This window comes from Ornithorhynchus anatinus, chromosome X2, assembly GCF_004115215.2.
Source record: "Ornithorhynchus anatinus isolate Pmale09 chromosome X2, mOrnAna1.pri.v4, whole genome shotgun sequence".
In the NCBI taxonomy this organism is placed as follows: domain Eukaryota; kingdom Metazoa; phylum Chordata; class Mammalia; order Monotremata; family Ornithorhynchidae; genus Ornithorhynchus; species Ornithorhynchus anatinus.
The window spans coordinates 27917570-27940703 of NC_041750.1; the positions used below are offsets into that span (position 1 = coordinate 27917570).

A 23134-nucleotide genomic window follows, 5' to 3' on the forward strand; every position below is an offset into this window, starting at 1 on the left:
TACTGAAGAGAAGAGTCCCCTACCCGTCCCGGGGCTGGGATGAAGGCGCTAGGGAAATGAGCCTCGGCTCTCTGGGCGCCTCTCACCCAAAAGCACTCGGAGCTCAAATCTACTCCGGCCGGCTGAGGAAGGCCCCACAAGGACCTTTCGGTCCTTTTCTCCGGCCCACCTGCACGTCCCGGAGCACAGCCCGGCAGCTCAGCTTCATTTCTGCCACGAATGGGCTTAGATAACTCCCTTCCCGCCGAGCTCCCCATAAAAAGCTCCCTATAAAAAGCTCCGTCCCCCGGCCGGCCCACAGCCCCGAGCCAGACTGAGAACGTGCCCACTTCAGCTTTGAAAGAAGCTGGTCAGTGGGTCGGGATGGCCGGTGCACACCTCAGGGGGGACGGACATCCGAAAGGGACGCGGGACGTTTCGTGCAGCAGAGAGCCGAACGGCGAGCCCAGAGGGCGGCGGGATGGCGCGCCAGGTCGCTTGCTGCTACCGCTGCGGGAAGTGACGACCCAAGGCAGGTTCGCCTTCCTGGGTTTCGAGAGTCGAAGATGTCCTCGGCCCCGCTCTACGTCCCTCCTGGCCCCGGCGAGTACGGCTCCACCGAGGAAGGACTCTCAGGGCCGGATGCCGAGGTCTTCGGGGGCCTGGAACCAAAACACGCCCATAATCCCTTCCCGGGGGAACCCCCCGCCCCGGATCCTCCTTTCGGCTCGGACATCTGGAGAGGGGAGCACGTGGGATTGTATTAGCACCTATCCCCGCCGGAGGACCGGCTCATACCTGGGAACGCCGGCCGTCAAGCTCCGGTCGCTGGAAGACGTTGAGCACGGCCTCGGCTCCGTCTTCGTTTCCAGCGTCTCCGTCGCGCTCGTCGACGGCTTCTCCTCTTCCTCCATTGTCGCCGCTGTCGTCGCCTCCGCCTCTTCCTTTCTCTCTTCCTCTTTCTCCTTCTCCTCCTCCTCTTCTTCCTCCTCCGGCTTCTTCTTTTCACTGTCACTCTCGTCACTGCCTTCTCCTAAGATGTCATCAACCTGCCAATTAGTCAAGAATCAGTGTCGGTTCTGCCGAGCGGTACCGGTAACTCTCTCACACAGAGTTACCACGCTGGTCTTAGGAAGCCATTACAGTGTGTGCCTCCCGGCTCCGGCTCACGGGGAGGCCAAACTGAACGCTCCGTCGCCTAGAGAGAGCAGACTTCTCTGAAGTTCACTGCATCTTTTAAAACAAATCGCCCGTTCCGTTCGAAGATTAGAAAACGGTAACGATTCTTAGGGGAACAGAAATATGGAAAACACACGCGATTGGAAACATCAACGCACTAGAAACTCATCCCGCTGCTACTGAGCCAAAGAATGCCAGGCCGATCCCCGAGTTTCAATTTTGCTTTTCCCCGAGACGTGACTTGGGGCCCCGGCAGATCCCGGCCCGGGTCGTAGTAGGGAAGACTGGGAGGGCGCGAGTCGGGGAAGCCTTCGGTCCCTGACAAGCCCAAGAAGCAGAGAGACCCAGGGACTGCAGCTTTTGGGAAACGAAGCCGAGAGCCATAAATTCTCCAACGGAAGAGATCCGGACTCTGAAACGGGAGCATCCGTCGAGAATCCTGTGGACAGCTCTGGTCGCCCCAACCAATTACCGACGCAAGAAGGCTACAAGAGGTCTCGGGGGTTGGGGGGAGCCACCTGCCGGGTGGCTGAATACCTCGGGGGCCCTGGGACTCCCGATGCAGCCTGCGAGCGACAGCCAAGCTTTCAAAACCGGGGAGGCTGCATCCAGAGAGGCTGCTCCCCAAAGCGGACAGCCCCAGGGTGAGGGGATGGACCTCCAATGAAAGCGCTCGCTTGGGACCGACTCAAGGAAGCATTTGTGCACACAAAGGGGGAGAGCCCGTGCCTGTTGTTCAGGGAGAAAACAGCAGTAGGCCAGAGAGGGCTTTGCAGAAATTCACAGGTGACGGGTCTCTAACGGGTCATTAGGTGAAGGGGTGCTTGGGGACCCCACATCCCTATCTGCGAGGGTGGAGAGCATGAACAGGGAGGAGGGACGAGGTCCTGGGTGAGGCTGGGTGAGGAGAGAAGGCGGAACGACCGAGCGCGGCTGCGTTTCTCCAACGGGAAGAAGAGGGCCGCCCAATGGGCCAGGCTTCTCCCGGGAGCCCTCGGAGGGCCCCGCGGAGGCCGCGTCCACGTCGGATGAAACGAGCAAAGACGGTTAATGTGGCAGGCGGGCAGGCCCGCCGGCCCCACGTCGAGATCGCGTCCCGCTCCCGCCGGGAATGACGGATCGAATGCCTCGCAGAGCGCATCAGTGACCCACTCTAATTACCTCGCGAATCACTCATCAGCTCTAGGTAACTGTCAAGGCAGCACGAAAATTAGCCGAGCTGACTCGAGCCTTGCCAAGCTCTAAAGAGAGCTGGGGGACTCACTTCCCAGTACCTGAAATATTGACGATGATGGAACCTTTTCTAGAAAAGTGTTTTAGAACCCCAGTGAGCCCGGTACACTCAGAATCACATATCCTTGTGGAAACACGTCACCCGACACGAAATTCGCAGAGCGGCTTTTAATTACTTCCAGGCCCAGAGCTGGTGCCTCCACGGGACGGGGTTTTATGCCAAGATATTGTGGCTTGGCTTATCAGTCTGGACTAAGGGACAGATTCTTGCTGGCTTCTCCCTTCCCACTGGACCTTTTGCTTCCTGACTCCCAGGGTTCCTTCCCATGACCAGGGATGGTGGGACCCTCTCTGGGCTCTCGGGGGATCCTTCTGCAACTTTGGGGGTCGTGGCGTCTAAGCCACGGCTAGCTCGAGACCACTGAATGCTTGCCCAAGAATAGATCAAGCCGAGAAGGAAAACACAAAACATTTCTTTAAAAGTTCTTAAGACCCAAGAAGCCAGGGACGGCCTTTCCCAACTGACCAATCACTTCCCTCACACCTTGGGGTGGGAAAGGGAGAGGACAACTGGCCCTGGGCAGCAGCGTCTCCCATTGACAACCCCACCCCTGGCGTCACAAGAAAACCTCCCGCAGAGCCGCAGGGTGTCAAATCGGGACTCTCTGTGTCACTGGCAAGAGAAAAAGCTTTTCCCATTGCCCGGGGTAAACACCAGCGGCACGAGAAACTTCGGAGGCACGCGTTTATAAAAGCTGGCTAAGAAAACGCAACACGGAAAGCAGAATTCAATCCCAGCCACCTTTCCTCTGAAACCCCGAAGAGACCAGTTCTTGGCGAGCACCGTTTTGACTCTGATCGAGGATACCTCCTCCAAGAAGACGGTCCTCCCGCCACAGTTCCCCAGCACAGGCCGGGAAGAGGGACCAAAGGGGTTTCTGGTTGGGTGGAACTACCTGACCACCGCATCTTGGCAGCTCTAGGCCATATCCGTCCGCCACACTCTTTGCAGAACGCTTGAGTGACCCCTGACTAGAGGTAAGAACTTGAATTCTTTTGGGAAGAATTTCTACGGTACTTACAGACCCCGGGTGAGAAAAGGACCCTGCCGAATCTGGTATATCCAAGCGCTCAGCACTGGACCTGCCTCAGAGGAAGCCCTTGCAAAATTCCCTAACGCATCCCGCTCTGAAGAGGTCAGCTGGCTGCCCAGAGAACGCTCTCATTATTTTTCTTAATGAAGATGCTGCCCATTAGCCTCTCAGGTCCCCAAGCCCCTAGCCTGGCTTGTTTGGCCAACTCCCCGCCGGGCTCTCGTGGAGGAGGCCAGGAATGACTCCATCATGTTTGGATTAACGGGAAGGATGTGGAAGATCGGGCAGGAAACATCCCCGTCGAGTTGAAAAGCTAATTTCAAAAGCTGTTGAAAGACCACGGTCCCGTTCTCCATGACGTGCACTTTTAAAAAAAAGATCCCATCTCAGTTTAGAAAGTCTAACAGCCCTGTGGATTTCTCTGTTCGACACAAAATGCTCAGCCTCCTTAAATAAGCGGACTATCAGGGCAGTAGCCTCCTGGTCTTCCCTATCCATTTCATCGCTTCTGTGTTTCCACCGTGCGCCCAGGGTGGTGCTCTCTTGCCAGCAGCCTCTGGTTGGGGAGTCTCAGCCCAGGTGGAGCCCAGCCCCCTCCGTCCCGGCCCCGCTGACGCCTGGGCTGGGGCGGGCCCAGTCCCCTCCGATCCCGCGGGCGCGAGAGCGGATCCGAGCGGCCCGAGCCGGCCCGCTGCCGGTGGACGACAGAACCGACCCCTTCCAGGGAGACGGGGGTGTGCCATCAGGCGTCTTCGGGACGTGCCAGGCTCCCCTCCCTTCCCTGTTCCTTTCCCTGTTTCACCCAAGCTGCTAGGGGCACTCAGAAGCAACAGAGAGGACGGCAGACCGGCTGCACACGCCACAGACGTAGAGATTGCCGCCCTATAGGGTAATCTCCAACGCCGTGGCCACGAGCTTCCAGCCAGGAGGGCAGAGTAGGCCAGACCCTTGACCGAAGCATTCGTCTTGGAAAACGGAACTCTGCCGGTGGATACAAGGCCCTCCCCCACGGGTCCAAGCTGCCGGACGGAGAGTCTGGGAAGGGACGTGGGTTCCCCGGGGGAAGAGAGGTGGGGTCATACCCCTGGGTCAGATCAGCGGCACCGCCTCCTGACTGGAGTAAACCTGACGTGGACCTCAGTAGCAGCAGCGTGGCCTAGTGGAAAGAGCAACGGGCCCGGGAATCAGGTTCCAATCCCGGCTGCACCGCACGTCCGCTGTGTGACCTGGGCCAAGTCACTTGACTTCTCTGTGACCGTGACACCCTAACCCTGAAAGCTCCGGATCGCTTTCGACTTGGTGATGGGTGACAAGAGACCACCGGCTCTATCCCTCGACACAGAGCACGTCCCGGTCTGACCACGCCAGCTCACCGCTTTCTCTGTACTCTCTAAATCCTCTTTGCAGTGTGTATAGTGATTAAAGAAACTCCTAGAAGGTGAATAGAAGACACAGTGTAATTAGCTACCAACGCTCGCACCCAATGTTCCAACGCTACGCACTCTCCCTGGCAGGGAGTTCTCATTTTTCACACAGGTGGGTACCTCGCCCCAAGGACGCAGGCATTTATCCCTCACGGGCAAGCCGTGCCCTGGTTCTGATTTACGGCCGGAGAAAACCCACCAGACATTTTTATTAAAAAGCGCCGCTGAAAATTTCGGGGATGTGAGCGAATGTTTTGTCATTTGTTCAGGAACTTCTAGTTCATGAGAAATAACATTTTGGGGAAAATTTTTCTTTATTTCCACCCTCTCTTTTGAGATTAGTTGGTTTTGGCTGCGCTGGGCACAAACATCTATCCCTTTTTGAAACCCACGTAGGCTAAATTAGCTTCCCTTGGGTGCTACAGAGTACTGGAAGGATCCTGGGGCTGCTGTGGTTGTTTAAGAGATTTACATGCGTGGGCATCCGTTTTCTGCCTCGAAACTCGCCTTGCCAAGACAACTGTGCTTTGATCTCGAGCTGGGCAAGATCCTTAGTGCCAGAAAGGCCCCTCTGCCCCCTAGATCGGGGCACTTGTCAGCTCGGACCGGGTTCCAATATCGGCTTCGCCACGTCTCTGCTTTGTGAAGTCACTCAACTTCGCTGTACCTCGGTTGCCTCATCTGCAAAATGGGGGTTAAGAGTGTGAGCCCCATGTGGGACAGGGACTGCATCCAACCCAATTTGCTTGTATCCATCCCAGCTCTTAGTACAGTGCCCGGCCCATAGTAAGCACTTAACTATTACCATTATTATTATTATAATAATTATTATTATAACCCTGGCTCTGCCACTTGTCTGCTTTGGCAACTTGGGCAAATCACTTCACTTCTCTGGACCTCAGTTCCCTCACCCGCAAAATGGGGATCCAATACCTGTTCTCCCTATTTAGACTCTGAGGCCCATATAGGACCAGGTTATCTACCCCAGTGCTGAATACAGTGCTTGGCACATAGTAAGCACTTAATAAATACCACAAATTATTATTTAAAAAGCCCAAATAAATTGAAGCATTCAAGTAACTTACTACATCGATGCCATCATCATTAATGGTATTTACTCAGGGCTTCCTATGTGCAGAGCACTGCATTAAATGCTCGGGAAAGTACAATATAACAGGGAAGACACATTCCCTGCTCGCAGTGAGCTTACAATCCACTGCTAACACCAACTGACGCCACGAGCCTAAATAAAAACTTGGGAACTGGGACAGAGAACCTGGCTGGGATTCCAAGTATTTTAGGGTCTCTCTTCCCCAAGACGAAAAACAGTACACTAAATTTAAACACCAGGTCAAAATAGATACGCGATTCAATTTATCACGAAACCCACGAGTCAACATAAAAGAAAAAAACAGCTTTGCAAGCGAAAACTATTTAACCGTGTAATAACAAAGGACTGCCAGACATGCTCTTCCTTGACTTAAATTCTCCACGTCTCATGAAACGTTCGTTACAGAAGGTGGGAAGATATTAAAATTCATTTGAAAAAGGTAAGATGCTTGCACATACACGGCTATTTTTAGCAGTAATAGCAGGTTTTGTAAGCCTACACTCACTCGCGATTAAATACACCAACACAATGCAGTAAAATATTGCTTAATGGCCACCCGCAGGAGAAAATGAAATGTGTGTGGGGAACTTCTGTGGGGCCTTTTTCCACGGGAAAGGGACTCCTGATTGGAGATCTATTCTGAAACCCACACGGGGAACCTGGGTGCATCCTGCCCAGTCCCGGGCACTTTGAGGTCCATTTCTGGTTTGATGGATACGCTGCCACCTGTCTTCTATGTGACCTTGAGCAAGTCACTTCACGTCTCTTGTGCCTCAGTCGCCTCATCTGTAAAACGGGGATTAAGACTGCGAGCCCTTTGCGGGACCGGGACTGCGGCCAACCTGACTAGCTCGTATCTACCCCAGTGCTTAGTACAGTGCCCGGCACATAGGAAATGCATGACGGAAGCCATGAGACATGGAAAAAAAAGCACGCCACGTCGCTACGCGGCTGTGACAACCGCCCCCTCCACCCCCACCCTGTCCGATTCCTGGCCCACAGGTCAGCTCACCTCTTTGTCCATACTCTCTAAATCCTCCTTACACAGTGTGTAGAGCGGCATGGTCTCAGACATACTTGGCTGGCGTTTGCGTCGGGATGGGCCGGGCTGCTCTCCGTCTTGGTTTGCTGGCAGCTCTTCTTCTCCAAACAGCTGCTGTTGATGTGGTTGAACGACTCTGAAAGAATTTCACAGGTCCCGCATGAGGGAGATCAGTTTGAATCGCACCTTTCCAGCAACGGACCAGATTCCTGCCGCTCTGTGCAAACACACCAACACGTGGGAACACGAGGTTTTGTGGAAGAGTGACTTCATTCAGTTGCAAGACCGCTATCAGTCGGGGGAAAAGAGAGCATGAGAATAGGGGTCCGCGCCTCATCTGCCTGACCCCTTCAATTCAAAAGATATAGAAAAAAGCTCTCCTCAAAACCACCTCTTTCTTTTCCTTGAGAAATGGAAAAATCAACGGGATACCGCATGACCCCGAAATCAGCCTAAACCTTCTCAGTCGTGAACCCCAGAAAGCATCGGCATGCAGGGACCGAGCGAGTCTATCTTCTGTCCCCCATTTCCGTTCATTTCATTTCGGGGGAAAGGCGCTGGTGAAATGATTTTAGGGAGGAGGCTGCATTGAGGGGAAGCCTTCCCAGCCCGCCCCTCCGCACTTCAAACAGCCAATTGCAGGAAATTCTGAAACTCAGAAAAGTGGACAATTATCCGCTGACACCCCTTTAATGGCGTCTTTCCGGCTCCCCGGGACCAAAGTATAGCCATGAGCGAATACTCCTGTTACTGCTAAAGCTAAGAAGGGATAAGTGGCTATGAGGGGATTTCCAGGTGGCCACAAAACCGGAGAAAGAAAATGAGGAGGGACAGAGAGACGGAGACAAATGGAGAGAGGGAGAGACAGAGATGTCTTCCCCCTGTAGAGGGGAGAGAGAGTACATGCACACATGACTGCATCTGAAAAACGCAAGGGATAGGCTAGGGATTTCTTTTAGTTTTCATTGTCGGTGCTCTGCACACAGTCAGCGCTCAGTAAATACCGTTATTGATTGACTGGTCGACCGTTGGCCTAATTACAAAAAGGAGTGCTCACTTCTTAGCCAAGAGGCACACGTGTGCGGCCACTCGGATATGAGGGGAGAAAGCCGGCCCAGGGACGCGAGACGACGGGTAGGCCTCAATACAGAATGGGTGAAGGGTAAAGTCTTCCGAGGAAGGCTACACAGATCCATCGATCACACTTACTGAGCGCTTACTGTGTACAGAGCACTGTACTACGAGCTTGGGAGAGCACAGTAATACGGAGTTGGTAGACCCATTCTCTGCCCACAATGAGCTTACAGCTCAGAGGGGGAGACGGACAATAATATAAATTAAAAATTAAGCTAAGTAGTAGCTCAGGGTTCACCCGGCACCTCGAAATGGCACTAATTAGCAAGACATACTAGGTTTCTGGAAACGCAGCCCATAAAACAATCGGCGTGCTTTTATAACTGTCCTAGTTTTTAAAATACAGGATTAGAGGGTGTCTGCCATGGTTCCTATTACTGTATATTAAGAATTCACAAATTTGAGGTAAACAGTGAGTACTGTAGGATTATCCAAAGAGAAACCTAAGCGTATTGTTTCTAAGACTTCATTCTCATTGGAGTGCTTGGATAATACCAACAGCGAGAAGGGGGAGGATAAAGGACTTCAAAGCACTCCGAAGGTGGGGGAAGAGTCAGCCCCCTCTGTAGATGTTAAAGGATTTGGAGCTTCGATTCATTATCTGACTGTCACCAGTTCTAATCAGTCATCAGAGAGTCACCAAGACTTTTGTGGAGATGACAACTTGCTGGTTACCGGTAAGATGAAACGCCTCTGCCGTCTGAGGCAAAAGGGCGGCAATTCCGGCCATATCACCCATCAGTGGTATTTACTGAGTGCTTACTTTTTTTTTTAAAAAAAAGGTATTTGTTAAGCGCTATGTGCCAGGCACTGTATTAAGTGCCGGGGTAGATATGAGATAATGGTGTTGGACACCATCTGCGTCCCAAATAGGGCATAAAATCTTAATCCCCATTTTACAGATGAGGTAACTGAAGCACAGAGACGTTAAGTGACTTGCCCAAGATCACACAGCAGACGGTCGGGGGAGCCGGGATTAAAACTCAGGTTCTGGGTGCGCAGCAATGTATTCAGAGCTTGGAAGAGAACAATATGACTTGGTAGACACGATCCCTGCCAAATAAGAGCTTACCGTCTAAAGGGAATTTATAATGGCGTTTTACTACGTGCTATCGCCGTTACCAGATTGGACAACAGGCCTCACAGTCTATCCCAACCCCTAGAGAGGTTAAGCGACTTGCCCAAGCTCAAACCCAGCAGGCCGGTGGCAGGGCTGGGACTCAAAAAACCGACTTCCAATCCCGTGCTCTTTCCACCAGGTCACACCATATCCCCCCAGAAGGTAGGGGCCGGAGAGACGAATAGGGCCGGGGGCAGAACCGGAACAGGGGGCAAGGGAGGCGAAATGACTCCTTGGGCTAGATGAAGGAGATTCTGCAAAGGAGGGTAGGAACTCCAACTCACGGGGTCTGGGATCCTCGTAGGGTCAGAAATAAGTAATTTTCTGCACCCCTCCGCATTAGCCACCTCCGAACTTTCCGCACAGAGCATTACCAGTATCACGTGCTCTGACTCTTCGCAAAGAAAACAATCGTCTTAGCCGCCCGCGTCTCTTCGGAACAGTTTTTTTGGCTCCCTGTTGTTAGTTAGCTTGGAAGCGGTGGATATTTGCCATCTGGGTTGAAAGGACAAGAACGCCGCATCTAATTTTCTGAACTGTGCTGCTATTTGTACACCCTCATCCTACAGTCCGCTCATGCCAGCTAGCTCTGAGCCTCTTTTCTAATTAAGGGAAACGGGCAAATGGTGAACTGCTTCTGGAGGCAACTGTCAGAGGAATATATCCTCATGCTGAGGTCAGGAGTACCACCTATTGCTGCTTTATTTCCCGATCCACAATATGTAAAAGGAGAGACGACTCCAGCGAAACAGATCATTTAAAAGCGTCATTAGCTTACAGTCGATGAGACTTCGGTGGCCTCAAATCGAGGACCAGTGAGACTGAAAAAAATCAGTCTACCCACGAGGCTCATTACTACGCAATGGCTGGAAAAACCAAACTGAAGACTGTAAGCTCACCGAGGGCAGAAAATCGTGCTTACGTACTCTACCGTGCTCTGCCAAGAGCTCTGTGCGGCGCTCTGCACACAGTGAGCGTTCGGTAAGTACCACCGATCGACAGACCGGCAGAGAATTCCCCCAATTTACGGAGCTGAGAAGGCCAAGGCTCAAGCAGCCCGGTGCCCGTGCACGTTAAGTTGGAGGAAGCGATTCAGAGGCGGTGTCCGATGACTAATAGCTATTGAACCTTCTCCACGTCTCCGCAGCTATCAATCAACACATCGATGGCATTTATTGAACACCTACTGCGGGCAGAGCATCACGTTTGAGCCGGAGGGATGTATGTGGATCGAGACATCTCTCTGGGTTAGACTTTCTAGGGTGGTTCGGTCTTCTACTGGATCGGGTGGCAAATCTCCTCAAACTACCATTGAGAAGGGTTCGACACCGTTAGCTGACTCTGGGTCTCGTAAAAAAAAAAAAAGGATCCCTCCTTCCACAGGGAATGATCGTACTTACTCTGGCTGCAATTGTATACATCATGCCAGACACGGAGCAGAGATTTTGTTCTGTTCTTACTATGAGCCAAACGCTGGGGTAGATAGAAGCTAACCACGTCAGATAAAGACCTTCTCCTACATGGGGCTCCCAGACAGAGTGGAAGAAGAGCAATAGCAATAGTACTTATTAAACAGGCATTTAGTCGCCATTTTACAGAGGAATCTGAGGCACGGGGAAATTAAGTGACCGACGCAAGGTCCCACAGCGGGCAAGTGGCAGAGTCGGGATTAGAACCCAGTTCCCCTGACTCCCCAGCCTGTGCCCTAACCCCAAGGGCACACTGCTCCTCTCTGGATGATCTACCCATTTCAGAACTTTCTACTGGAACCCAATTTTAGTGTGCATCTGGCATGTCCCAGAGAAGAATCCTATTTATCAGCCCTGCTTGGGACACAAGTAACACCCTGTTTCCAGAATGCTGATCGGTTGGGGAGAAAATTTTTACATATGAGAATCAGTGCTCGGTGAATTTCATCCCATTTCCAATTCCCAGGAATGAATCATTACAGCAGGGACACGCAACCCCGGATCCGAAAGCGCATGGCAGCACTATGCGAAAGAAACCGGAGAGTACGACGTTATGCAAAAGAGACTCTGAATCACCCAGAGATGGGAGATCCCTTGCCCTCAAATGAAGCGGTAAATTACCGGCATGTATTTTCGGTACCTCCTCCTTGCCTCCCCCCCGCCCAAATTAATCCAACCATCCCACCTCTCCACCCCCATCCCGAATCGGCGTCTCCTGGCAGAAATCTTTTTAGCCCTGCCAGATGAGAGAGATGGCAGAGATGGGAGGGCTCTTCTCGAAACCGATGAGGAACCTGCGTTTTCATTTTTAGCTTCCCATTGCCGTGATGGCCTCGTTGGACCCCTCCCCACCCCCCGCTGAGCTAGATGCCGCTAGCCACCCCAGGGTCCTACTCCAAACCGGCCTTGGCTGGGTGGGCCCAAACTGAGGCTTTCTTCAAAGCGACCTGGGACTATTATCCCCAGCCTGTGTGGGTGTGTGTCCCAGTGCATCTGGGCCACGCCGCCCCAGCTTCAACCTGGCATCGGCCTGGGGTGGTGGGCTCCAGGATGCCTGGGTGCGGCAGGGTTCCAGTTAAGGGTCCCAGCTAGCGTGAGCTGCTCCGTTCTGGGGTTCGATCTTTGCGGAGGGAGGAGGGTGGCTTCGGGACGGGCTGGGTGGCTTTAGAACGGGCACTGAGAGAGCTGTGTTCACCTTAAAAATCTCTGCCTGCGGCATGGACTGTTCAAATGTGTGATGGGCGTGGGCTAGTCCCAAACGGCACTACCCGCACGCTCCCAGAGACCGGGATCTCGCACCCAAAGCTGAGGTTTCTGTTCAGCGGGGGTTGAGGGAGGTTGCTGAACCAATGAGGAAGGCCCTGCCCCAGATGAAGGCTTTGAACGTGACTCCAGGGGAGACAAAAATCTTCTTTTGGACTGGGTGAGCGGGATATGCCGGCCTACCCTCTTTCTGTTCTTTGGGGATCCGCCTGGAGATCCCACCTACATTCTCCATCAAAGTGACCTCCCTCTCCCTGGGCTCCATCTGAACCTCCCTTAGCCACACAGTGGTCTTGGAGGGAAGCCTGGGGATGGTCCCTCTGGAGCAACCCCTGGGGCCCAACACTCACCATCTTTTTAAAAAAATCGTATCTGTTAAGCACTTACTATGTGCCGGGCCTAGGCACTGGGGTAGATGTGAGCTAAACAGGTTGGACACGGTCCACATCCCACACGGGGATGACCGTCTTAATCCCCATTAGAACAGCGCTTGGCGCATAGTAAGAGCTTAACAAATACCCTCATTATTATTATTTACAGATGAGGTAACTGAGGCACAGAGAATTTAAACGACTTGCCCAAGGTCACAAAGCAGACAGGTGGCAGAGCTGGGGTTAGTACCCAGGCCCTTCTGACTCCCAGGCCCGTGCTCTATCCAATAGACCGTGCTGATTCTGGGGACTTCGACGCTATTAAATGCATTAACTGCTTTTTGATCAATCCTGACCGAAAGGAAGACGTGATCGCCTGTAAGTCACGGAGAAGCCTTCAGCTTGATAAACGAATATCTTAAGAGCTTACCGGCCCCAAAGAAGGGACGGGCAAAGCCACTTCACTCATGCCACATCATGTCAGCAGGAAAGAAAGCGAACAGCTTTCTCATTTATTCAAAGGACAGCTGGCTTCCCCGCCCTCTTCCCTCTGCAAAAGCCCAGAGAGCCAAACTCAACCGCCGTTATTCCTTCTTCTCCAAAACACCCGTTCCTTTCTCTGGCAAGCAGCAACGGAAAAATAATTGTGCCTTCCTGGAGGAGGAAAACCAAGCATGAAAACGGGTGAAACTGAGGGCAGAGCAACTCTCAATACATGTTTTTAAAACGGTAATTGCTGAGCACTATGTGCCAGGCACTGTACTAAGCGTTAGGCTGCAAGCTGAGTTCTCTCCTGCTCCACCTTGTCCCTCCCCTTGAATTCTCTCATCCCACAAAGCCTCTCCTTCACCCAGTTCTACCCCTGCTCTTTTCTCTTCCCCAAATTCTTTCAACTAAAGCTAAACGCTCTTTGGGAAGAGATCTTCTTTTGCATTTTCTATACATAATCATTTCTTGGCAGGACAAGTTTAAGATATTTCTTTTCCATGAATCATAACTTCTTGAAAATGAGACCCCACCAACACACACACACACTGACTCAGTAAGGTTCCATCGAGTGGTTTCAAGGTTAATTCATAAGAGTGGGTTCCACACTAAGACCAGGTGCATGAACAGCAGGGAATTGTTATAGAGCAAGAAAATGAACAGGCGCCAAACTGGAGGGAAACGAAAAACGTCCTTTGCCCTCAGCTTTCGGGGTCCAATTTAGTTGCATCAACAACAGCGGCAAAAATTCGGTCTGAGCAATAAAATCATGTGGCCAAACGTCCTGGGCCCTGGCACCAGTTGTATTCGGCTAAGTTGCCCGTTACATCTATCTTTGTAATGAAAATGACAAGTTTCTAGGCGGAAATGTTTTTATGCCCGTCCCCCTTCAAGTGTACGCTTCTTATGAGCAGGAACTTCCCAAGAGCCCAGTACAGGGTATCGCATGCATAAAGTGGAGCTCCTCCTACTTCTTCTGCAGAAGGCTTTGTTTTTTTGAAGCTTGTCTGAGCAGAAAGCCTCAAACTGAGGCGACGTCCTAGCTAAACTCTCCATCGGGAGCAGGCTTTATAAGCTTAATTGGCGACCATGTACCCCTACCAACCCCCTGTGAAATCTGCAAAACTCCCTCGCTCTTTACTCTCAAGAGAAACTCAACTGACTGGATTATCAAGGCCAGAATACAGGTAGGTTTCCTTATATTTATATATGGGTAGACAGGCAACTTTAACGTTGAGGAAAAGAGCCAAGCAGAGCCCAGGATCCTCCCTTGGATCTGCGACCTTTGGACATTTGATATTCGCCCCATTCCCAGATCCACAGCACTTATGTCAAACAACTTTATATACTCTAAATTACTTACTTATATCGATGCCCGTCTCCTCCGCTAGACTGCAAGCTCGTTGCGGGCAAGGAATGTGTCTGCTAATTCTGTTGTGCTTAATACAGCGCTCTGCACGTAATAAGTGCTCGATAAATATCACTGACTGATTGACAGAGGTGATCAAGTGCCGGTCGCCACCCCCGCGGCTCCCCAACCATCTTCCTTAGCCTGAAACAAACCCAGAGGGGCTCCCAGGGAAGCTGGTACCCCGACCCAGGCCTACCAGACCCACCAGAGATCCCCAGACCCCTCGGGCCATGGGGAGAAGGGATCCAGTGGAGGCAGCCTTCTTTTCCTGAGGACACCCGCCAGCTAAAAGGTTAGCGTCCTCAGAGTCACTTGGAAAGGAACTTCTCCCTCCCACCCAGAAATTATATCTGTTCGTCACCCAATCGGCGGGATCCGTGGATGTGTTATTAGTGTTCCGCACGCTTAACGGGCTGTCTCGTTTTTGCATTGTTCAGGATCGGCGGGCCATCTGCAAAGTCTGTTTTCAGACAGCATTTAATTATTTCAGCTTATGCATCTTTATAATTCCATAGTCTATTGTCACTTCAAGTTAGGCTGAATAACTCACGCACCAACTTCGCTAAATTGAGCTGCAAATTTCCATTGTTCTGGGTGAAAATACGGTCTTTTTGTATTTGACCATTTTGAGTTTAATCAAAGAGTAAAAGGGAATAAAAACTGGTTTCAGGCTGAACTTTTTTTTTTTTTAAAAAAAACCCAACACAACAGTTATACTGCATAACTCCATCCCTAATGTTTTAATGCTCCTTGTTCGCTACGGCTTCAGTGAGGTTTCATTTATAAAAACAAAAATGTCTAACCTACCAATGAGGACACTGCATCTCTTCCATCGACTCGACGCGATACCAGTCGAGTGAGGGAGCCACTGGATAAAGGGATGGGAACGAATCGCCCACTGCGGGCTCCCCCGACCTCAGGCTCCTGAATCGAGAACAACTGTCCGTAGGCTCAGCCCTCTGCCGCCTAATAGAGAAACGGTTGATGGTCCCAAAGAGCTTTTCCGTTGGAAACACGTGAGGAGAACGGAGGCGGACACCAAAGCATACATCGCTTTGAAACCGGGTGCCGGGGTGAGCCGAAACGGCACCCGGAGACCGAACCGTCGATAAATCGTGCAGCCCTGACGGCCAAGATTTCCTCTCTCTATCGCTCCCCAACTCTCCCCCACCCACCCTCAGGCTGTGCTCTCTGCTGTCATCTTCCTGGTCCCCCAGAGCTCCTCTCTTCTGCCTATTCATCTGTTCTGAGTGTCTCCACTCCCTCCTGCTCTGGGCTCCAACTTTAGGTCAGGCCTGCTCAGAGCAGGCTTCCCTGTCCGCTGCTCCTCTCCCCTTCCTTCCCACGGGCCGGCTCGGCAAAGGCCCCCTCCGCCAGCCTGGCCCGCTGCCCGTGAGAGCGTGGCGCAGAAGCTACTCAGAAGGCATCTTCCAGGAGGGCGGAGTTCCCCGCGCCCGCGCTTCCCCCTACTCAATCACCGGCATCGTCTCTGCACCGGGATCCGGAAGCCAATTGTTTGCTCGACCTCTCCAGGTAGGAACTGTTCATTGTTGGTGGACATTTTCCACACCTTTTCCTCCTTAAGAATAAAAAGAAAATTGCTCAAGGACTATAAGCATCTTTGGATCCTGCCGAGCTCACCCCCTCCCAGCTTTCAGGACCCAGAGGGCCATTCTTAAATGCAAGGCCTTACTCTCTTTGGAAATGTGTGGATCCCGCTCGGAAGAACTCAAGGAGCGGTCACGGTGGGCTCAAGACTGCTGCGGGGGGAGGGGAGAGGGCTGGAGCCAGGATCTGACCATCAGCCCCTTGGGGCTGGCAGGTAATAAATAATAATAACCATTGTGGCATTTGTTAACCGCTTTTTAAGTGGCACATACTGTTCTAAGCACTGGGGAAGAGAGGAGATAATCAGGTCAGACAGAGTCCTCGTCCCACACACGGCTCGTCATCTAAGTAGGAGGGGGAACGGGGACTGAATTCCCATTTTACAGATGAGGTAACTGAGGCACAGAGAAGTGACTTCCCCAAGGTCACACTGAAGGCACACGGCAGAGTCAGAATCAGAACCCAGGTCCGTGCTCCTTCCCCCAGGTCACACCGATTCCCGCAGCTACTGGAAACAGCTCAAGGCTCATCCCCCAAACTAAGTCACAAATGCTGGAGCCGAGTCAGGGAAGTGGGAGGAATAATTGACTAAAAATCTGCAGAACTCCCTCTTGACTCTCAAGAAAAAGTCAAATGACTGGATTATCTGTGCCAGAATACAAGTAGGGTTCCTTACGTTCTCAAATCACCAGGGTCTCGCTTATGCAATATGGACTGATGCTTCGCTCTCTGGATTCTTGTAGAAATAAATCCCAGATTAATTCAACTTCGAGATAATCGATCATTTATTCAACTTTGGCTGAATCCAGGGATAAACACAGACTTGCTGGCAAAAACTGGATATAACCGTGATATCTACAATCAATTCAACTCCGGGCTTCTTCTCAATATGCAGAACGTTTCACCCAACTCTGTCTGGGGGACCATGCGCTAACTAAATTACGCGGAAAGTAGTTCAAGCAGAGGTCTGGATGAGAAATAACAGCTCGTCAGCGATAGCTCTTTTCCGTACTCATTGAATTTGCAGGCTTTATTTCTTAGATTTATTACGTACTTCAAATCCAGATGCACTTCGGGGTCCAAATCTGAGGTCAGGCTTGAGATGTGGCTTCGCCATCAGGACAACCGAATGAATGTGATTTCTAGGGAACCTCCCCTTGCCCACCCCTCAACGGACCCCGCAGCTCCTGGAGAAAACCGAAAGAACCAGGAGACTCTGACGTTACGGAAGACGGTCTGAATGAAAGCGGTCAACCCTGGGAGCATCCAATACAGTCCCTCGTGGCTCTGGGATATCTTCCCAACCGTCAACAGCTGAATCCACCCAGCCAGTTGGGAGGAAGAGGTGTAAATTCAGAGACATTATCCCCCTTCCTGATTCAAACCCAAACCCCAAAATGACCCAATGTACAAGTCCGGAGGGTTCTCGGAGAGCCTTTTTACCGGAAAGGGAAACAGAGGCACATGACATTACAGCAGGGTAAGCTACGGACCACTTCCTTTCAAACGAACCGGCGCCCGCAACGTAACTTGGTCCGGTTCAGTCTACCGCCTCCGCGAGAAAAATTCAAAAGGCAATCGCAACAAAAAGCTCATTCGAGTATGACCACCTCCGTCGCTGGAAATTCTAGACCCTTTCTATCTTGCAAAAGACTCTGAAAAGCAGCCAAAGTAATCTCTTCTTTTCACCTGTTCTTTCTGAAAAGCCGCAGTGCTGACTTCCAGATTGCTCCGTGGCAGAGTCTTATCGTTTTACGCGTTCCATTCTGGGCAGGGATTTGGAAGAGCTACAGAGATTACCTTTCTAAAGAAGGAAAATGAACCCCAGGAACTACTTGAGTTGAGAGGGTGGCGGTTCTGGAACTCGGAAACCGGAGGAGGTAAATGGAACAGGGAGAGAAAAGGACAAAGGAGGAAGAAAGAAAGGGGACTGTCTTTTAACCCAATCAGAACGGATGATAAATAGAAGCTTATTAAAGATACAAGAAGATACCAAAGGAGGAGGAGTAGAGCAATGAGGGAGAAAGAAAAAGAAGACACCAAGTCATTAAGGAAAGCCCAAGTCGTTAACAACTTTCGACTTCCTTAGGTTCCGTTCCTAACATTCTCGGTGAAATCTTCCTCTAAGAACCCCGACAGTTCAACGGGGCTGTTCCAAGCGGGGCTGAGGAGGCCGTCTGAGGGTGGTCTCTGGGTTAGACGGTTGGGCTGGGAGGGGGGTCCGCTTCCTAGGGGTTCATAGTCTAGCTCACTCAGGAACCAGCTTCTTACCCTGTGCACCCGCACTCTCCGCTTCCACCTTTTCCCGCCGGGCAGCACCACTGAAAACGCCCTGGGGAGAAGTGGGCCGGACCCTAGGAGGGTCTGATGGACAGGCCCAACGTAACGCTCTGGAGGAAATCCTGATTATCTAGAAAGGGCCCAGGTCCCGCTCTAGCCCCCGGGAGCCCAAGAGAACTATTGGCGGGAGAGCCAGTGGGCTCCCTCAACTCCCAGGCCTCGCCCCTGAACCAGAGGTTGCTGGGCTGCCATTTCTTGCAGGGCGGCTAGCGTTGGGGTGGTTTGAGAGTGGGGTGTCCGGCTCTCACCTGCCGAGGTCCCCAGGGCTCAATCCTCTCTTACTGGATGGCTCGGGGGAAGGGAAGACTGATGGCGAGGGGAGAGAGGGGGAAAGCCCACCGACAACCCCCGTCCACTGGGCTCCCATCAGGCGGTCACAGGCTGGCTGGACCCTCCCCCAGGAGACTTTGGTCAGCTGGAGGGGAGCAAGGGTTGACTGACTCCTGGTCCCTTGGGAGGCAGGGTGCTCCCCGACAAGGTCCCGCCGGGCCCCCGGAGACCGGAGGGAGCCTGACTTGGCAGTCACAGAGTCCTGCGGTTCAGCCGTCTGGACGAAGAACATCTCTCGGTTGCCGCGTAGGGCCGGCGGGCGGTAGCCACCGCTCCGCCCAATTTTAACCCCGAACAGAGCTAGGAGAAGCCGCCCTCCCCGCCAGGAGAATCCCCGGATCGGCCCCGAGCCTCGGTGTCCTTCCTCGGGACACCATCGCTCTCATCGTCAAACCGGAACCGCTACCCTCAGACCGCCTCCGCCCGCGGACGACGGAGCGGGGCAAGCGGATCTAGCGTCCGGGCAGCTTCCCGCTGGGGTACCTGAAAGACGAGTGTTCCCCGTGGACCGGCAGTGTGAGGGGGGGAGCCGGAGGCTGGATGTACAGGGACTGCCCCGGATTCTGAGAGCCCTTCCTGATGAGCTTCCCCGTGTTGGGATCGTAAATCCGAACCTCGGGCCCCGGCTGGCACTTGGGGTGGATGGGCGTCGGGTGGAACAGGGCCGTTTGAAACGCACTCTGAGTGTCCGGAAACGTCGCGGGGCTGTTCTCCCTGTTGGGGGAAGCGGGGGAAACAACACTTTTCAGGAGGGAGTCGTCGCCTGGGAAAAATCGGCGCTCGGCAGGCAAGGGTTTCTCTCGGCAGAAAAAGCGGCCCCTGGCGCTAGGTTTCAAGGGGTTCCAAGCCCGAACCCTCGCGGCCTGAGAATTAAAGCGGGAGAGGGGTCCAAAAAGCTAGTCAAACCCACATGAGTGCAAGCAGATAGATGGCCGGAAAGTGCCCAGCCCAACGGGCACAGAGGGTTTGCCCGACGGGACTAGGACAGAGTCGTTCGTGACGGGTTTCTCCGGCCTCCCGATTTAATGGGGACGGAACTGCGTCCTCCCGTGCCCTCACCTGCACCACCTCCTCTACGGCCTTCCTGCTCGGCCCCCCCATCACCAGCTTCCACCCTCTCCTTAGCCTTCCCCTTCTCAAATCCGGCAAATGGAGGGTGGAACAGCTCCTTCGGCCCGGCCCCGCTGTCCTCTTCGGCCTCTCGCCCCACACCCGCGTCACCGGTTACTCCCAAAAGCCCCACTCCTCTTCCCCGACCTCGTTCCCCCTGCTCCGTTTTCCCCGGGGAGAGCACCGGGCCCCGGCCAACGAGGGGCGGCCATCCACCCGTTAACAGCACTTAAGCGCCTGCTCCGTGAGGAGCACTGTGCTGAGCACCCGGCAGGTAGGAGCCACAACTCCTGCCCACTGGGAGCTTCCAGTCTAGTCGGGAAGCCGGGTTCGGAAGTGAAATCCTTTGCCGGGGAAGGAGACAGGGGAATCGGCTCGGCCCGTTGTCTCCCAAGTGGGGTGAGGCTCCCGCTGCGGTGCCAGGCCCAAGGGGGACCCCCCCCCCCACCTTTGGGTTTTGACGTAATCCTCCTTGAGCGGGAACAGTTGCTCTTCCACCTTGTCCCAGCGCTCCAGGCAGCTCCACAGCCAGTCGGGATTGACGACATGCAGGTGCTTGCAGTCTTGTGCTTGCCGGACTTTCTCCGTGCCTATTGGTTAGAAAAAAGTCCCTCCTGAGATTGGGCTGATCTTCCCTGGAACGTGAGTACGATACCAAACACACACATCCGCTGCCAATGTGGGTTTGAGGCATATATCGAGACTCAGTGAGACGTTAAGCTCCGCTGAGCTAAAACTCACGAAAAGGGGGATGATCTCCCGCGTTGCACACGTGTGTATCTGTAACCGCTCTACAGGTCCTCGATCCAGGTGACTTGCCTGCACCTTACACGTATCTGGGCAAGATTACTTAGAATAGTGACTACTGGAGACTTCTCCTCCTTTGAACCCAAGGCCCACCTTTTTTCGTAATCACAATTACGATTACGGCGGTATTCATTCACTGCCTACTAGGTCCCACGCACTGTGCTAAACACTGGGGTGGATACGAGATCATCAGAACCAAATCATCTGCCCTTTCTTCTCCCGCTGGACTTCGTCTACGGTATAGTCTGAAATAGGAACTCTGGGTTAATGGTAGATGGCACCTAGGGATTTTGTTTAAACCTCTGGCAGGACTTCGCGATGGTATCGGGGAGTGAACCCCGGTGGAGATGCCGCCAACGAAAGAGTGGAATTTCCACCTCAAGATCTCCATCTGGCATTAAGGACCAAGAGAGACCCATCTGCCTCGGGTGGTTCTGCTGTGATCCTGCCGGGAGCCAGGAACCAGACCGGACGATCCTTCGAAGACCCTTCCGCCGCTAACGACTACGATCTCTGGAGACCCCCGCAGATCCTCATTTCCACGATCCCATCCCATCCTCCGTGGGAAGGCAGACCTACCGCCACTGGAGGTAGGATTTGGCAAAAACACTAACTATACTCCTGAAGGGCTTGATACCACGAGCGTGGGTTAAATTTTGGCTTTCAAGAGTACTCAGGAAACAGGCTCGAGGCCCCGGAATTGCCATCTCCTCTGCCGGCTCTGGAATGCGAAGGGCCACACTCCGGCCCGGAAAGGGCAGAATCCTATCTCCATCGAGGGGCCGATACCTCAGAAGAGCCAGATTCTGAGAGGAACTGTCAACGGCTCCAACCACTGCGCACGGCTGACCTTGACTCTTCTCTGCAGCGGCAGTCCATTAGACTCTGTTTTTTTCATGGTTGGGGTGTGTGAGAGTCAGAAACGGGGAGAGAAGAGGGAAGGCAGGTCAGCGAAGCCAAGCAGCGAGGCCTAGTGGAAAGAGCACAGGCCTGGGAGTCAGAGGACCTGGGTTCTAATCCTGGCTCTGCCAACTGCTCGCTCTGTGACTCTGGGCAAGTCACACAACTTCTCTGTGCCCCCGTTTCCACAACTGTGGAAGAGGGATTAAATATGTGGTCTTCCTCCTATTTAGACTGTGAGTCCCATGTGGGACAGAGACTAAGTCCAGCCTGATGAACAGTAAGCGCTGAATACACCACTACTTACGAATCATCACCACCACCATCACAGAGCGGGAGGGCTACGGACATGGACGCTGAGCTGCTCCTCATCCTCCCAGACTCGTTATAATGAATTTGCCAAAATTCACCCCCCCCCAGGTGGGTCTGAGGCGGGGAGGAGCAAGGCGCGCTCCTTCAAGTTTCTCAATATGTCCGTAGGATCCAAGTCATACAAGGAAAATTGGTCAGTATTTTCGATACGTTCTGTTCCTACTCGCGGAACAAAGAAACGCTTCCAGCTGAGCTGTAGGGAAATGAGGACTACTTTACAATTCAAAGATTTGTTGTAAAAAGAAGGCAACAAGCAGCAAAATTTCCACTCCGTTATTACTGCCAGGAGTAAAGAGCACCTGACACCTATTTTTATAGAAATGACGAATCCCAGAGCACATCTTAAAATGGACATTTTCAGGGCAGGGGCAGGTGAAAAGGGATTGATGCTCACGAAATCCCACAAGGGGGGCAACGGAGGGAGGAGAAGGGGAAGGGGAAGGCATCCAAGGAGGTTTGAAGGTGAAAGGGTGTAAACAAACAAACGGGGGGAGCCTTTCTTCCCAGTAGGTGGGGGTTGAGTGTGGAATTGCCACTAAAGGAAGCTGTGCAGGCTGAAAATCTCACCAGGAGCAAGAGGGATTTAGGCAAATTTGTGGATGCAAAGTCCACGCTGGGTTACTGGAGCAAGAGTCACAGATGGAGAGGGGAAAGTCAGGGGTGTTGGCTCGTCCATGTTGGGTCACTGGGAGAAAGACAGGGGAAAAGAGAGGAGAGTCAGGGGTGTGGGATAGTCCATGCTGGGTTAAGGGAGGGAGAGCCACGGGTTATCAAAAACTTTGAAATTCAAACTCCTCTGGATGCTAATGAAGAGCTCAAAGGGGGCGGTGGGGTGGGTGGGTGTGTCTGTCAGAGAGAGAGAGAGAGAGCGAGCTCATGTGCACATCTGCGCTGTTTGGGAAAACTACATTTTCTAGAAGTCTAGGCTGGCTGTTTACATTGTGAGGAAGGCATGTGGTCCCACTTCTCGGGATCCTTGGTCTGGCTTTTAAAGGAAAGGGAGGGGGTTACTCTTGGGAGCGCAGCTCTTCTCGCCCCGCCCTGCCCAGTGGAAGGAATGCCAGCCCTTCTACAGTTCGAGGGTGCAGGGGAGCTAAGGGTGGTGGGGCATCGGCCTCGGAAGCGGCAAAGCAACGAGGGGGCCCTTAGTAGCCGGGAAGCTGCCGCTCCTTCTGAAGGACTAACTACGCTTACTCCGACCGCCATGAAGACAAAGGAACGGTGAGGACCAGAGGGGATCTGGCTTCCCGATTTGCAGGCCTCTGGCAGCCCACCCCCTCCGACTTTTTCTCAAAAGGGTTTCCTTCGGGGATACCGCGATTCTTTAGGGAAAACTTGGCTACGGTGTCCG

At 52.9% G+C, this 23134-nt stretch overlaps 1 protein-coding gene across 3 annotated transcripts in view; it reads right to left on the reverse strand.

The window, feature by feature from the left end:
• Positions 1-23134, reverse strand: part of CTDP1 (CTD phosphatase subunit 1) — a 71781-nt gene that overhangs the window by 22766 nt on the left and 25881 nt on the right. Inside the window, exons 9-12 of one of the 3 annotated variants that reach the window (XM_029052551.2) lie at positions 20153-20294; positions 19078-19308; positions 7033-7198; positions 778-1028 (exon numbers count right to left, since the gene is read on the reverse strand). In XM_029052551.2, the coding sequence (XP_028908384.1) occupies positions 778-1028; positions 7033-7198; positions 19078-19308; positions 20153-20294 (790 nt within the window). Of the gene's footprint in view, positions 1-777; positions 1029-7032; positions 7199-19077; positions 19309-20152; positions 20295-23134 lie in introns of those variants that run through there. The other 2 variants (XR_003755383.2, XM_039910587.1) reach the window with 2 other exon arrangements.